We start from the raw sequence: 13,319 nt of genomic DNA, 5'->3' as shown, positions 1-13,319 counted from the left end.
TTGACTTTCCCTGGATTTCTTTTCTAGAATGTTTGGTAGGAAACGGCTTCTGAATTCTAAAGGAAAAAAAGGAAAAAGAAAAAAAATTCCTGAATTGTAATTCGACATGCCGATGCAGTCGGGACCTTGCCATCCTCAATTGATGGGTTGGATTCACTCTGCAGATTGCTGAAACCATGACCAAATACATGGACTGCCTTTCTTCTCTGCGTGTGTTGCACGTGATTCAGGTGGGGAGAGAGTGAAGAGGGAATTTGCGGAACTGTCCACTAAACAGGTGAGGCCTGTCCTGAATGTCAGGGTCCAATCATCAAGTGGGCCACCATGTGTGTGGGTCATCTTTTTTTCTGACTGTCCATCTTTGTATAGCCCACCTGATGAGTGGATCGGCCTGATTTTTGGGATAGGTATTGCTCATGGTGGCCCCTGCCCGGGTCAGCATGTGCTTCTACTATCTGGGGGCCTCATAACTGCTTGGGACTGGGACTCTTAGGTAGTGGCTGTTCTTTTGAAAGTTTTAGAACCAAGAGCAGATGCTAACCCATTTTTGCTAGTGGTCCAGTCGAACTGCCCATCCGACTCATGAGGTCCACGCTCGCCTGTTTTGCCCATGTTTTCTATTTATCGTAAAACAGTTAAATAAAAAGAGATTAACAAATAATGTGCTTGTAGCATAGTGGTTGGGGTGATTTATTTATTGGTAGACGTTACGTTTTGGATCTTTGCTGGGTCATGGTTATTTGTCTTCTTACCCCTCGTTTTGATTTTCTCATCTGTGTACAATGTAAAGCAGATGGGTTTGTGGAATCTTCCAAATGGGTTCCTGGTCTTGCATTCCTGGTTAAGATTACATTTTTTAACCCACCACCCTTTGGTTGTTCAGCCTCAAACTGAAGATGTAAGAGATCCTGATTTGGGGATCTTCGAAATGGGCCACTGATTTTGCACGGTACCATTTGAAAACATGCGGCGTTCCCTTTGATTAGAATACCTTTCAAATATTTTGAAAGTGATGTGGTGCTCATGGCTAATTCTGCCACAACTGATTGATGGTCTGGAAATCAGGCACATGGGCCAAGTTGAGGAAAACCCTCAATCTTACGTGTCTCATTCATATTTCCTCCATGACAGCAGGTTAGAATCTCAGGAACAAGGACTGGGAGTAGGGGTGTACATCGAATCCAACCGTTTCGAGCTCGCCTCAGCTCAACTCGGCTCAGCCACTGGCTGACCTCAGCTCAGCTCGGTCCTCGAGCCTGACTGGCCAGCTTGGCTCGGTTCGGTCAGCAGCTCGGGCCAGTTCGAGCCAAGTTCTCCATTGCAGCATTTTCACAAACCCCTGGACTGCACCTTCAACATCTCACTGTATTTGAGACAGCAGCAATGGTTTTACATCTAGTTTTATCAAACTCCTTCTAAGCAACATAAAAATCAAGAAAAAAAAAAGGGTATTGGTTTCATATACATACCTTCCTTGCCTCCGGGCCACACTTCTTTGAGTCATTTCATCAAACACTTGGTGAGCAACATCAATATCAAAGTAACTGAGTTCGATCCGAGTTTGATTCGAGCTGGGGGCAGCTCGAACTCGGCTCAAACTCATTTTCGAGCTAAAAAAAGCAGTTCAAGTCAGCTCGAACTCAGCTTCAAACCGAGTCGAATTGAGCTTTTTCAAGTCGAGTCGAGCGAGCTAACCGAGCTAGCTCAGTTCGTGTACACCTCTAATTGTGAGAAAATGGAAACCCAGGTTCCTCTCACAGTAGTTTTAAGGATGTGATGTGTGGGATGGTGTGAGGTAGATAGTCATCTACCAATCAAACGATCTGGATTTGAAGAGGCGTAAGTCTGTGATTGGTTTTGATGCTTGGACCCGATGAAATTTATGGGGCCCAGTCCAAGTTGGGTCCAGACTCAGCTGCAGAGAGGCATGCCCGACGGTTCATCATACACCATAGATGCAAGAGGAGCACTTTGCTAATATTGGTAAATAATCAGAAAATCAGAACCAATCTCACCAGGCCAAATGTAAAAGTGTGAGAACTAATCTCATCCCTATAAAACAGTTCTATCTCAGCAGCAAAGATGAATGTAGAGAATGGGTTTCTATCCAAAATGAGTGGAAAAGAGGTGTTTGAGGAATGCATCATTGAAATTCACATGCATGCAGTTTTGCTAGAGATCCTGCAAGGCGCATCAGCTTCTGAAAATGAAAAATGCTGCAGTTAACTGTGGTAGTAAATTTCAAATCCTTTTCACCCCACAGCCTGGCTGAGTACATGATGGTCCAAAAATCAGGCTGGTCCAATAATCAAGCAGGCTGCATATGTTCAATTAAAATGGACAATTAAAAGGTGCTGAGAAATGTTTTACATATGTGGCAGGGCCCACATTTTGAATGGCCACAATTAAAAGGTGCTGGGAGATTAGGATCCAAGACCAACTTAATGGATAGTTTGCTTAGTGGGCCCCTAAAAATATTGTGACTTACATAATAATCTTGCAGCAGAATTGCCATGTCTGACATCTGTAGCATGGTTGTACTGAAACTCTTACATATAGCCGATACAGGGACGATATGAACCCCATATCGGTGGTGACCAATACGGTACATGGAAATTGATTTGCAGACCTTGATCTGTTGTATCATCTACAAAGGCCATAAATGAGCTAATGGACAATCAAACAAGAGAACAGAGAAGCGTGAGTGTACTCGCATGAGATGGACGAATGAGCTTCATGGTATGTGTGGAAAATGGCACACATAATACAGATCCTGTCCATTCATCAGGCAGGGTTCGATATGAGAATGCTCTGTAGCAGATCTGTTCCACTCATCAAAGCAAGCACATTTAAATGATCTTACATTTTATAGTCTATATTAAACATACTCGTGGGGCCTACCTAATGAGTGGTCTGTCCTGATTTCTGGTATAGGAAATGCTAAGAGTCCATCGACGGAACGCTCATATCACACATACGCCATGATTGGAATATGCTCACTGTCACAGTCGATCTCAAGCAATTGACTAAACAGCATTCCTTCAAGAAAAACAAGTTGATTACTGGCAGTATTGACAAGTTCTTATTCAAGCAAATGGCATTCACAACCAAACATCTACATAATTACATTAAATGATAGAAATCATAGTTCACAAATAATTCAACGGAGCACCAAAAGAAGAAAAGGCCTAATCTAACAATCTCCACTCCCTAGAAAACAGAATACCATCCAGGAGTTGTTAGCAAAACCTACAGAACAAGCAACGAGAACCCCTTCGGAACTCTAATTACATGCAAATGAACCAGAAGGGGAACCATCATTTATGTCGTGACCAGTCAAATGAAATCTGTACAAAGCGAGTCTATTTAAAGAGTCGCTAGATGTGTTATTGAAGTTAGACAGACCTCTTGATGTTGGTAGATAAGAGGCCTCTGAATCCTATCTCCACATCTCTAAGCTACTCATCAATCGCAAATCTTCAACACCTGCATTCTTGAATTAGATTCCTTCTTGTTAGCCGTCTGAACTAGAAGCGGCCAAAACTCCGCATATACGCCTTCGCATAGCATGCGGCTGTCATACATGATTTTCTCCTAATCTATCCAGACGGATCCCATTGCAATGAAGGAGCTCTTATTCATTAACAAAATGATGCCTCTCCTCAGCCATCACTCTTGACTGAACCAATGAAAGATAAAGCATAAGGGACTGTCTGTGGGATATGAATTGTGAACTTGGAATCTCCTTATCCATTGCAAGAAGAGAGTAAAAATCCACCTCTGCGAGGAACCATGCATATTGGACATCATGGAGAGAATAAGGTAAATTCCTAATCTGGAATGTTATCCATGGAATATCCATTGAAGTTAAACTCTGTGTCGATGGCACCGACCCCTCCTTGCTGCTGGAAAGTCAACCAGTATGAGACATGTTATATCCAATATTCAAATGACAGCAATTCAAATCTACTGGTGAAAAGCGAAAAAACATAGAAAGAAACAAGGAACTCTTTTTGTTTTAAAATATCCACTGTAATTGGCAAATGTTTGCTTCAATCACCCCATGCATCATGACACCATTTTCCCCCCTTGGTAGGTAAGTTGGGCTCGAACCCAAGACCTAAAGGTCTCGACAGGGAGGGTAGTCCATTGAGCGATCCAAGGCAAGGTATTTCGTAACAGTAATGGTGGCCATAACAGCCACCACCATTACCTTTACGATACGGGTTGTAATGGTTGTTATGGCTCCTGTAACGGCCATTACGGGCTCTTTTTTTCTTTTTTCTTTTTTTAATTGAAAATAAAAAATCCGAAGAACCTGTATCAGCCCTGTAATGGGCCTTTACGGGGCCATTACAACCTTTACGGGGGACATAACAGGCCATTAAGGGGGCTGTAACAGCCCTTATGGGTTCATATTTTCCGTAATCGCCGTTACGGCCTTTATGACCCCATTTGCCACTGTTACCTTTACGTAATGGCCTTTACAACCCCATTTGCCACCGTTACCTTTATGTAACAGCCTTTACGGCACACCATGATCCCAGAGGCCTATGATCCAACACAGAATTATCTGAGGACATGACATATAGCATCCTTGAGTCCTTTCTACAAGTTGGAGCAATGTATTGATGACCCAGACCATTGTAGCCCTTCCATTGGTGGGCTGCAAATAGATAGTTAAAGAAGTAACCAGAGCGGTTTACATTCACGAAACTGAAAACAGGCTAAAATTTGATCAGCTATGACATTCCAGCCTGGGAGATGTTAGGGGCATAGTACATCAATGGTAGGACCCACTAATTCAAAGATCTAGATCAATGTTGTCGAATTGCATATGCGATCATGTGCGATTGGATATGTCTATGGCACATATGGAATCGCAAATTCGACACACACACACACACACACACACACACACACACTATGAGGTCGACCTCATGGGAACTTCCCATGAGGTCGAGCTGTGTGGGCCCCACCATGATGTGCGTCAAACATCTACCCCATCAGTCAGATGCACCATTCCATGGTGGGCCACGGGCTTAAAAATCAAGTCAATCAATGACTTGGGTGGGACACACCACATACAACAGTTGAGAGGGGTTACCCTCCCATTAAAACATTCATAATCATTTATTAGGCCCACCGAGATGTGGTTCACAAATCCAGCCCACCCATTGTGTGTGTCCCACTTGGATGAAGGGTCAGACCAAGTTTCAGCCACATCCAAAACTCAGATGGGCCCCGGCAAGTGCTTTTATATGTTTGAGGCATATCTTCGCATGATTTTAAATGGTATGGCCCACCTAAGTTACGTATGTGGCTGATTTTTTGGGATATCCCGTAAACTAAGGGGGACCCATCAAATGCACGGTGTTGATGTTTGACAAACATCACGGTGGGGCCCACACAGCTCGACCTCATGGTGCCATTTCCCTATATATATATATATATATATATAGCCAAATGCTTAATTGTGCACCAGTTCGCAGGGAACTCGTGCGAACTTTTTGAGAACTCATCATATGTGATGTGAGTCCAAAATCTGAACGGTCCACGTGATGTAGCACCCCATGAAACCCCTAGGCCCAACCTTTACTTCGATCCAAAACTTTGGTGGGCTATGGAAAAAGAAAACAGTTTCCTCCCTTGATTTGCTCTCTTTGCTATGGCCCACCAGAGTTTTAGATCAGGGTGAAAATTGGTCCCTAGGGGTTTCATGGGATGCCACATCACATGGACCGTTTGGATTAGACGCCCATGACACGTGTGCAAAGGTGCGCATGTGAATATTCCTCTCTCTCTCTCTCTCTCTCTCTCTCTCTCTCTCTATATATATATATATATATATATATTTGAAAATTTAAAAAAAAAAATCAAAAAATATAGGAAAATTCAAAAAAAAAGAAAGTAAAAAATATAAGAAATTATGGAAAAGTTTCCTAAGTTAATAAATAACTAATTTTACATATTTAAAATATATTCGACAGAAATAAAATCAATTAAACAATGATGCTTGAATCTTAATCTTCCAACTTCCAAGAGAGGGAATGTACGGGGGGGGGGGGAGAGAGAGAGAGAGAGAGAGAGAGAGAGACCACTTGGAATTAAGAAATGTAAGAGAAGAAGAGAGTAAGAGAGTTTTGGGGTGAGAATATTGCAAATGGAGGAGGTTTGGAAGCCTTTTTATAGGCAAAAAGTTTTTTTTTTTTTTTTTCTAAAAAAAGAAAAAGAAAAAAGAGTTGCCAATTGTTGGCTAATATGCGATTGCAAATGTTGTATGCAATCGCATACATCGCATATGTGATCACACATGACAACAATGATCTAGATCACGAACCCATTGGCCCCACTTGTACAATCCGAAAAGCTCATGATACTACACATCCCCTGGTTGAGGATCGTATAACTGATAATTCCCCTTCCAACATAGGGAAACTTGGCATGACAAGCTTACTGTCTATCCTTACCATCATGCACCCTCATTTCAGAAATGGATATTTGAATAGTTAGGAAAGTAAACCAAGGAAACTGTTAACTAAAGAAGGTGGCGTCGGAGAAAGCTCACCTGTTTGAAAAGTGCATCCATGATATCATCTTGAGCAAAGTGTTCAGTCACTATCACATTCTCAGCCTTTATTTTGAAAGAATTGTCAACCAGAATATTGTTATGGGATTGAGCCATGGTCCCCAAGTTCCTGCGGTCATCATCTCCTCTAAGCGAGACCATCTCTTTGCAGCCAATGCCCATGTTATTATTCTGCTCATTTTTCTGGGTAGATACAAAACCTTGACGACCCAAAACTGATGGACTGAAATCAGGATTGCCTTGTAATGAGCCCATGTGTTGGGTCCCTTCATAAGCATGACCCATATTCTGCAGTTCCCAGTCTTGGCTTTTGCTCTGGTGAAATTCATTAAAGAGATCATAACTCGGAACAAGGCTCCTCGATCTTTTCAGGTTGGTAGTTGTATCCAATCCTTCCAAGTTTCCTGTTGCTGGAACAGATTCTTGAAACACCCCCGTTGATGTGAAACTAGATAAGCCTGCTGTACTCAAAAGTGGAAAACCATTTCCAGGCAATTCCATTCCATTGCTGATGGGAAAATCAATGCATGAAGCTTGGGAAACTGCAGCATATGACGACGAGCCTCTACCATTCAAGACACTTCCATTTCTTACCAAGACCCTACCTACAGTCTCATTGGAAAGAATTTGCTGCCCGACAGATGATGGAAGCCCAGAAGCATGCCCACCTGCAATCTCATTCACCAACTGCCCATTCAATCGTGGCTGCTGTGACATACCCACATGCATTTGGCTATGGTTCTGAGAGATTGGAACTTGGGGTCTTTGTTGAGTCTGCATCAATAAAGAACTGCCTGGGTGGCCATGAATGGTCTCTGGATGAGATGACGAACCTGCTCTTACTTGAGAAGTTGGTAACCCTAGGAAACCTGAGGACTTCTCATTGGCTTGGAGACCAATGTTTCCAAATGACTGGATGGGCAGATGCAAATGTGCCATCGGCTTTTGCTCCATGGTAGTTGGGAGTCCGTGAAGTACATTTGCTTGTTTATTGCTCAGTTGTTGTCCAGGTCCATACCTTATTTTTGAAGAGTTTGCAGTCTGCATTTCAGAATTAAAAAAGCTCATTTGATCGACAAGGGGCATGCCCATGCTGGCATTTACAGCTGTTCTCCCAAGTCCTGCCTGTAGTGCCACCAGATTGTGCGGGGAAAGTTGACCTGAGGCAGCGAGAGCTTGGAGATCAAGCCCATCAAGGGAATTGTTTGACCCGAACGCTGCTTCTGAAGCACCCAAAAAGGGTGGACTAATTCCACCCTGATGCTGTGATACTCCGCTAAGCCTTCTGAGATACAGGCGGTATTTCTGTAGCACATATCAGGACCATTAGTCCTTAATAAAAGAAACGAAATTTAGACAAGGAAACATGACAGCGAAATGTTAAAACTACTCAGGAAAGTGGGGTTATGAATCCTTCTCCCACCATGCATGTGCACAAGACCCAAACACATACTGTGCCACAAAAATCAGGCTGGTCCAGTCATCTGCTGGACCTAACTTGTAAAGAGAAATGAAATGGCCAACGGTACACATTCATCATTACCCAGCTGATGACTGACTGGTCCGAATCCCAGTCATTGGAAGATAGATGGTGGGGCACCTGATAAATGGCCCGATTTTGCAAACACGAGTACAATTTTAACTCCTGCAAGTAGCTAACTAACATGGTGTGATGTGACGATATGGTACAGGAAGTAGGGAAGCAAAAGCATGATATACCATTTTAAATTCTTCATCATCACCTAAGCCTTATCACAACTAATTGGGGTTGAGTACGCCAATCCTGTTCCGCCATTCTAGTCTATCAAGGAACATATCTTCCGTTAAACCATAGGCCACACATTAGAATCTAAGCCTTGGCTACATGGAATCCTGTTCAGCCATTCCACTCTATAAAGGACCATATCCTCAGTTAAACCATAGGTCATAGGTCATCAAGTCTGTTGCTACTTCGCTTCACGCTTTGTCCAAATACAGGTTGACTTCATACATGATCTATAAATAGCCATAGAGTTGTCAATGGCATGGTTACTGATTTTCTCCCGTCATAGGACTCCATTTTTTCGTACCATAGGTGATTTCGAGAGATTCAAGATTTATGAATGCTTCTAGATTATAATTTTGCATTTAGTTGGACTGTAATCCACAACCTGTGCTGAAAATATTCAATGATGAAATGAGAAGAACTAAAATTTGAGCGAATCAGTGATTCTTGGTCTAAACAAAATTAATTCCAAAAATCAGAAGCAATTCCAAAATCTGTTTTCTAGACCCAGACACCTTCACATGCAGCATATGTGCCAACTTAGCAAGTGAGTGGAACATCTGATCAGTGCATAAGATGGCCACAGCCATGAAGATGATCATAAATAAAAATCAGGCTGATCTACTCATCAATCATGACCCACATGTATAATGAATGTGAGACCTTGGCCGGTTTTTTTTTTTTTTTGGGTTAGCTTGTTAGTACATGTCAGTACACACACTCCATGTTAGCCACCCCCACTAGGGATTGATACCAAGACCTCAAGTGTTGAAACAAGGTATCTCCACTCAGTCTGCCAGTTGAGCTATGGATCTGGGTGTCCACTCAGTCCCCCTTGGCCGGTTTTCGTTTAGGGGTGACCCAACTGATGAGTGGACTAGCCTGGTTTTTCTATACAGTCATCTGCAAAGTTGGGCCCCCCTTATGATGCGCTCTCAGATGCTCCACTCAGTAATGTGTGGAGAGGGTTGTAAGCAGCTAGCCGAGTTTTCCAATCAATCAACATCTCTCTAATTCTTCCATATTGCATACTCAGACCTAAGATTAGACAATTATCTGGGAATGTGATGTCTCTCTAATTCTCTTCAATCTTGATGTAAATAACAGCTGAAACCCTATGATATTTCATCTTAGGACCCCATCATACAAATCTAGTATATAGTTGACCAATCAAAAGAGAATACATAGATTCCTTCGATTAACCTGCATCACAAGATTTTAAAACAAAACTTCTTCTACTTAACAGTTTTCAGCTTGAAAAGTCCTATTCCCTCTGGTTACAGAGCCAAATTCGTGAATTAGACTCAACCAGTTCAAATCCACTAATGGAACGATAGATTGAGGATGCTACTATGATGGGCAGGCTTTAAAGAGTTTCATGAAGTGCACGCTAAAACATACATGTCATCCATGTGGCACAGGATTAGGTGATCAGGATGTTTGAATTGGTAGACACCTTGTGTATAGGCCATAGCCAGCAGAGCCGGGCAATTATATCCAAGTTCACAACCATTGCACAGTATGAACTTCTATGGAGGTAGTATGACACCATTTCTTCAGTAGATACTATGGAGCAATTGTCTCAAAATTGAAATAGAAGAGACAGGCAAAAGATCCTTGAAATCTGGAAGCAATCAGCAATGCTATTCATGCTGCAGAAGCAAAAACTGCAAACATACCTGCAGATGACTGGCAACATTTTCTCTAGTGAGCCCTGGAACACTCATCAACTCCAGGATCTTCTTAGGGACAGCCTCTGCAAAACCATGACACACGGCATTTGAAACCCATAAGAGATAAAGCATGCCAAAGGAGAGAACAAAAAATAGAGACATCGCAGTTCCTGATGCATTAAGTAATGTCTAGCTTTCTGATGCACTCAATTGTACAAGAAGGGCTTGGGTTTGGCAAACAGGACCATAGATCTGATCATCCCCACTGTAGATGGTGCCCCAAAAACATCGTAGAGTCAAGATCATAGGGACGCAATCCTAGCCTTTTCCTAGCCCATTGTTGTAAGTGTCCACTTGTAAGGTCATTGATTGAAGGATCAGGATCTTCAATGTGGAGGACTCTTGGGGCACCTCTCATGCAGGGCGGTGCCCATAAGATCAACTGTTTGGATCAATGAGCCATGGGGCCCAATCTTACGCATTGAGAGCAACAAACCATGCACATCATGATGCAAGGTGGTGCCAATAAGATCAACTGTTCGGATCAAACAAATCATGGGCCCCACATGTACACACTAGGAACATAAAGGCATACACATTTTCATACATAAGAACCCAATAATTCCTCCAGAAAGTAACAACCAGATCAGCAAAGTGAAAGAAAGGACACTTACTATCAATGCCTAATTGTTTCACTGCAGCAACAAACTGTTGATGGAGCTCAACTGACCACACCACCCGTGGTTTCTTCAGCGTGGAAGAATCCTCCCGTTCTTCACCTTCATCATCCTCATCCTTCACATCCTTTCTTCTTTTTGGATGTCTCCAATTCCCTTCATTTGCTGATGATGCGTAATCGGCATCGTCTGATGGTTTCCTATGTCTGTCACTATCTTCCACACTGCCTGAGTGTTCTAGTTCCTTCATCTCATTCCTCCTCTTCCTAACCACATGCTGCCATATGTTCTTTATTGCCTCCATTCGGACCGGCTTTATAAGGTAATCACAAGCACCATGTGTAACACCTTTCATGACGACATCCTTCCCATCATCTGCTGACATCACTGCATTACAGAGAGCAAGACCAGAATCATCAGACAAACCACCAGACAGTGATGAAGAAAGAGGAGGTGGTTTTGTCTTTGTTCACGCTAGAGGGGTCCTTGCCTTTTGCTTATCCATGACGGGTCCACATGGCTAAATAGTCTGATAATCCACAACATCCATCCGGCGAGCCATGTCATTAGTAGGGACTGCACAAAAATACACCAATGGGACAATCCTAGAAGCCCTATTTTCCTTGTTAACATGGACAACTGTCCATTTTATTTTAAATCATGTATTTGAAGACCGGCAATAGGTCGAAAACACCGCTGCAATATCTATAGCCCATCAGATGAACAATTCAGATTATCAGTCCAAACCGCTACATGGGCCCGTCGTGTATTAGCCAAGCAATGGATCTTAGAACACATATACTCACTGATGACAGGCAAATCCATCTCCAGACCAATGTACTCGAGGAGCTTAAATCCGTCCATGTCCGGCATGTATACGTCGCTTAAAACTAGATCAAATCCGCCTTTTCTCTCTCGAAGCATAAACAATGCATCAACTGCCCGCGAACACGTTGTAACTGAACATAACCCGACATGATCAACCGATCAGTAATTCTTTCACACACACTCTAATCTTCATACAACAAAAAGGCCGATCAAAAACCAAACCAGAATCACATCCATACTCAAATTCAACTTTCTACGTATAGGAGATTAAAATCAAGGACATAAATGAAGCGGTGAAAAGGGGAAACAGAAAGAAAGATAAACTTCCCAAAACCAAAATCATTTCGAAATCATAACGGAATCCAGAAATCCAAACTACTATAGATGATAACCACGAATTTATTTTATTTTTTAATCCAATCTATCCAACTTCAAAATTTTGATGATTCCACGCACAACAGTTGTTTGTTCTGATTTTAGGTTCTGAGTCAGAATTCCTCTTCTATATAATCTGTTAAAACCGAATTCTACATTTTTTTTAGAGTTCTGGAATCAGATCGCAGCAGCAAGAGACTATCTCCCAACATCCAATCATTTTCAAATACCAGAAACCCTTTTTTTTTTTTTTCTATTTTCTCCTTCAGATCCCAAATTCAACCAACCAATACCAAAAAGGAAAAAAAAAAAAAGAAGATAAAAATCAATCACAATTCATTCCAATTGCAGAAACCACAGATCCAAATGATAGAAAATCCAAAAAAAAAAACACTTCCCCACGAAATCGAACCAACCAATAGATTCCGTCCGACATCGAAAAATACCTTCATAAAGACAAGTCCGGAGCATCTTCTCCAAGATCCTGAGACATGTCGGATCATCATCAACGACCAGGACCCGAAGACCGGCCGGGAACTGATCAGAGACCCCATCCCCAACCCTACGACTCCCAGCTGAGCTCCCCGTCGACACCGCCGCTCCTCCTCCGTTATCCATACAGATCACGATCCGTCCAAAAGCAAAAGCAGCTCAAATCTCGTGAATTGAAATTACCCAGAAACAGAAATCCAAATCCTATAATTTCAACCGTGTTTGCTTCTTCTTGGAGAAAGGGAAGTGGAAAGTACTGAAAGAGAGCATTTTTGGAGGAATTGAAGGGAGTCTTTGGAGATAGAATACGATTTGTTTAGATCCGATCTTCGAATGTTTGGACTCTCTTTTCTCCCTATTATTATTATTTTTTCTTTCATTTTTATTTTTTTGGCTTTTCCTTTTCTTTCTCTGTTTCTTCTTCACTCTCTCTCTCTCCGATAAGAGTGGATACAGCTCATAACAAACTACGCCAGCCAACCAAATGCATGCATCTAACGCCGTTACTAACAGTGATGTCACTCTTCCCTCAGATTCACTATAGTAATTCTCGTTGTAGTCGAGTTATTTGATACTCTGGTAGTTTTGATGGTTCATACACAGGCGATGTAGAATGTGATAACTGAAATTCAACTTTTCAGATATCACATATCACAGGCCATGTAGATATTTATGTTAATTGGAATATTTTATGATCTGTTAATGCGTTGGATTCTGACCGTTGATGATTTTTTCATTTTGACCCAACCTCATTTGTACGCCAATTCGGTCGGTGGAATTTAAAGTTTCCAGATATCACTGTGGTCCATGTTTTTGATGGTTTAATTTAATCATTTGTTTGTAATTTTGTACTGTCTGCGTATCAACTGTCACACTCTGCCGGAGTATTAAAGTTAATTGGGTGTTTGTTAAGCCCACAC

The 13,319-nt window shown here is 42.0% G+C and overlaps 1 protein-coding gene across 3 annotated transcripts; it reads right to left on the bottom strand.

Annotated features, from left to right (window-relative positions):
* Positions 1–3,100: 3,100 nt before the first annotated feature.
* On the bottom strand, positions 3,101–12,887 carry LOC131224850 (two-component response regulator ARR2-like). 3 transcript variants are annotated; one of them, XM_058220277.1, is made up of 6 exons: positions 12,354–12,887; positions 11,511–11,663; positions 10,702–11,091; positions 10,034–10,110; positions 6,569–7,894; positions 3,101–3,902 (listed from the first exon to the last, which is right to left on the bottom strand). In XM_058220277.1, the coding sequence occupies exons 1-6, from the start codon at positions 12,523–12,525 to the stop codon at positions 3,831–3,833; spliced, it is 2,190 nt and encodes a 729-aa protein (XP_058076260.1). In that variant the 5' UTR covers positions 12,526–12,887; the 3' UTR covers positions 3,101–3,830. The 3 variants fall into 3 exon arrangements, with proteins under 3 accessions (XP_058076260.1, XP_058076259.1, XP_058076261.1); XM_058220276.1 differs by having other exon boundaries at positions 3,101–3,905; positions 12,354–12,881; XM_058220278.1 differs by having other exon boundaries at positions 3,101–3,905; positions 11,511–11,719; positions 12,354–12,493.
* Between the last annotated feature and the right edge of the window lie 432 nt (positions 12,888–13,319).

The sequence above is a fragment of the Magnolia sinica genome, chromosome 14 (assembly GCF_029962835.1).
Source record: "Magnolia sinica isolate HGM2019 chromosome 14, MsV1, whole genome shotgun sequence".
Classification (NCBI taxonomy): Eukaryota; Viridiplantae; Streptophyta; class Magnoliopsida; order Magnoliales; family Magnoliaceae; genus Magnolia; species Magnolia sinica.
This window is presented reverse-complemented; position numbering and strand designations above follow the sequence as displayed.

What these genes read in the sequence shown, in the direction of transcription:
- LOC131224850 (XM_058220276.1), bottom strand. Translation starts at nt 12,525, where the DNA reads ATGGATAACGGAGGAGGAGCGGCGGTGTCGACGGGGAGCTCAGCTGGG. An exon ending in CCGGACTTGTCTTTATGAAG is followed by an intron (nt 11,664 to 12,353) that starts GTATTTTTCGAT and finishes GGTTATGTTCAG; the next exon opens with TTACAACGTGTTCGCGGGCA. An exon ending in TGGATGCACTTTTCAAACAG is followed by an intron (nt 3,906 to 6,568) that starts GTGAGCTTTCTC and finishes TTGACTTTCCAG; the next exon opens with CAGCAAGGAGGGGTCGGTGC.